Here is a 3,341-nt window from a genome sequence, read left to right on the forward strand (position 1 = left end):
CCTTCACCGCGGCTGTTACCACTGACTGCCACGCAGGCCTGGAGCCTCCCCTTGGGGTGACTTTAGTGACCCCTCTCCTAGTCAAATCTTCCTTTCTCCTTGTTCAAGTTTGGCATTTTCAGATTTTCCAAAAATATATATATTTTGTCTATGTTTTCCAACTCATTAACACAGAGCTTTTTGGAGAAATAGCATGTTACCTGCTTTGTGCTTTTTTTTTTTTTTGAGAATTTAAAATATTTTAATACAGTTCAAATCAGTGAGCATGGTTCATTTCAGCTCCTTCTCTGCCAAACCGGGCGGCAGGGACCGCGTCCACGTCTCCGCCTTCTCTTTGTCTGTGATGACCAAGGTGTAAAGGCATCTGCTGCTTCGAGCTTTAAACTTCACATCATCCTTACTTTTCTTGATCTTGACAGATCTGGCATGCTTTCGCCCGGCTGTGAGCAGAAGGCTCTTGATTTCCTCAGTTTTGCGTGGCGTGGTGACAAGGTGCGGCGAGCAGGAACTTCAAGCAGCGAGACGCGAGAACGGAAAAGCTCCTTGTGATGTTCGTAGTCACCGCCTCTTCTTCTGAATTTTGTTGCTTCTCTCCTTTTTCTCACCGTAGTCTTGACCAAAGTTTCCTGCTTTATAAGTACCTGCAGACGTCCAGCCTTTGCTTTTTCCTCTTACTGGGCTCAGTGCTGCTGCTGGCTGGGCTTTGTCTTATTATTCCCTTCTTTCCTTTAAGGCAAAGGAAGGGAGGGACACTTGCTTTGTTTTCTCCTAACCTCCTGACTTGAAGACTTAGCTTCTGTTCCCCCGGTCTGCATATTAACTTATTTGTTTTAATTTTATTTGTTTATTTTTGGCTGAGCTGGGTCTTTGTTGCTGCCCTGGTCCTTTCTCGAGTTACGGCGAGCAGGGGCCGCTCTCGAGTCGCAGCGAGTGGGCATCTCACTGCGGGGCGTCTCTTGCTGAGGAGCACGGCTCTAGGGCACCGGGCTCGTCGTTTCAGCCCCCAGGCTCCAGAACGCAGGTCGTACTTGTGTCCACGGGCTCAGCTGCTCCACAGCACGTGGGATCCTCCTGAATCGGGGGCTGAACCTGTGTCTCCTGCACTGGCAGGCAGATTCTTCATCACAGAGCCACCAGGAAGCCCCTTGATAACTATATTTAAAATCAAATTCCTAATTATGCTTTAGCCATGCCCCAGAAGGGAATGCAAAGTTTCATTAGAAATTCTTTGGAATTTCAACCTGATCGTGTTTTTACCCACATTTACTGAGTTCCATGGAGAAAGAAATGGCACCCCACTCCAGTGTTCTTGCCTGGAGAATCCCGTGGACAGAGGAACCCGGAGGGCTACAGTCTGTGGGGTCGCAAGACTCAGACACAGCTTTGTGACTAAAAACTACTACTACTAAAATTCACATTGGAGAAAGAGCTTGCAATCCCGTCAGTCTTCTCGGCTGGAGAGTTCCATGGACAGAGGAGCCTGACGAGCTGCAGTCCATGGGGCCGCAGAGAGCCGGACACAGCTGAGTGACTGACACACACACACACTCACACACACTCACATACTATCACACACTCACACACTCACACTCACACACACTCACACACTCACACACACTCACGTACTCTCACACACTCACACACTCACACTCACATACTCTCACACACACACACACACACTCACACACACTCTCACACTCACACACTCTCACACACTCACACACTCACTCACACTCACACACACACACTCACGTACTCTCTCACACACACACACTCACACACACTTACTCTCACACACTCACATACTCACACTCACAATCACACTCACACACACACACACACTCACACTCTCACACACTCTCTTACACATTCACACTCACACACACGCACACACACACTCACACACACACACACACACTCACACTGACACACACTCACACACACACACACAGAGTTCCATGTTGTTTAGGTTTCAATGATACTTCAAAATCAATAGTTTCTGATTTTATTATTCTTTGGCCAAAAGGATAATCTGCACAGTACGGGTTCTTTGGCATCTGGGCAGTTCTGTGGTCTGATCGTTGCTAATGCTTGCACACGTGCTGTTTCTGGTGTGTCCAGAGGGATCTGTCGTCTGCGTGTCTTGGTGTAAAATGGTACATGTGTCTTCCACTGTGCGCCCTCTAATTGGATCATTTAAATCCTCTGTGTACTCAGTAGTGTCTTTCTACTGGTTGTATCAATTACCGGGCCAGCCCCTTGTCGTTATGGATTCTGAGTCTCCTGTTCTGTTCTGTGTGGTCACAAACGTGGCCCTGCCGTGAAGACCATGTCCAGCTTTCACCTGTTTTGTTTCTCTGTGAAATCACTTTCACCGCTTACTGTATTATATTGAAAATGCTCCACACTTAGTGAAAGGTTGCAAGAACAGTACAATCAATACACATACACCATTTACCTGGATTTGCCAGGGGCTGCGTTGCTGTTATCTCGTTGTAGTGAACTCTGCTGCAGTTACTGTTTTTATTATTAATACGGCTTTTAAGGCCAGTATCGGGACCATAATTTTTCACCTGAAATGCCCCAGTGATGTCGCTGGAGGAGGACCTCTGTCACCGACACAGCCCTGTCACACCACGACAGCCCACAGTCAGCCTGCACTGACTCTTGGCACCTGTGGGCTCTGCCTGGCACAGTCTGCCTGGGAGCTCGCGCTCACGTGAGTGACTGCTGGACGATGGAGCTAATAATGTGTCACCTGGACCGGTGCGATCAGGCTTCCTGGGGCCAGTTCCCTGAACACACACTCAGCTGCTCACAGACACACACCCACCTGCATGCAGATCCACAGACACACACACCTGCACACATCTGTACACGGTGACACACACCTGCACACAGACACACTCACCTGCACACAGGTACACACGTCTGCACAGATTCACACAAAACCTGCACCAACAGCATGTCTCTCACAGACACACACACACACACACGTACGCACCCTCCATCCGCAAACACTGTCCAGGGAGACGTGCGGATGGGCATGGACCCTGACCCAGCATGTTCCCCGCTGATGCCAGCTCCGCCTTGCGCTTCTTTCGGGCTCTGCCTGCTCCCGGCCCCACTCTGGGGAAGGGACAGGAGGAGGAAGGATTGTAAGGAGCCCATCACTTACTTATCCTCTGCTGTCAACCCTTCATCCCAGCAAGGGTGCTCCAAGGATCAACTTACGGGAAACTTCAGCTCCCACCCCCTGAGCACCTGCCTGCCTGGAGCATTGCTGGGGAGCCAGCTGAGCCGCCTGCCGCCGCCCCCACCAGAGCAAGCTCCCTTGCCAA

The 3,341-nt window shown here is 50.1% G+C and overlaps 1 protein-coding gene across 1 annotated transcript; it reads right to left on the bottom strand.

The window, feature by feature from the left end:
• Positions 1 to 267: 267 nt before the first annotated feature.
• LOC107132535 (large ribosomal subunit protein eL38-like) lies at positions 268 to 3,048 on the bottom strand. Its single transcript, XM_059887283.1, has 2 exons — positions 3,005 to 3,048; positions 268 to 508 (listed from the first exon to the last, which is right to left on the bottom strand). The coding sequence occupies exons 1-2, from the start codon at positions 3,046 to 3,048 to the stop codon at positions 271 to 273; spliced, it is 282 nt and encodes a 93-aa protein (XP_059743266.1). The 3' UTR covers positions 268 to 270.
• Positions 3,049 to 3,341: the final 293 nt, after the last annotated feature.

Source organism: Bos taurus, chromosome 5 (assembly GCF_002263795.3).
Source record: "Bos taurus isolate L1 Dominette 01449 registration number 42190680 breed Hereford chromosome 5, ARS-UCD2.0, whole genome shotgun sequence".
NCBI classification, from domain to species: Eukaryota; Metazoa; Chordata; class Mammalia; order Artiodactyla; family Bovidae; genus Bos; species Bos taurus.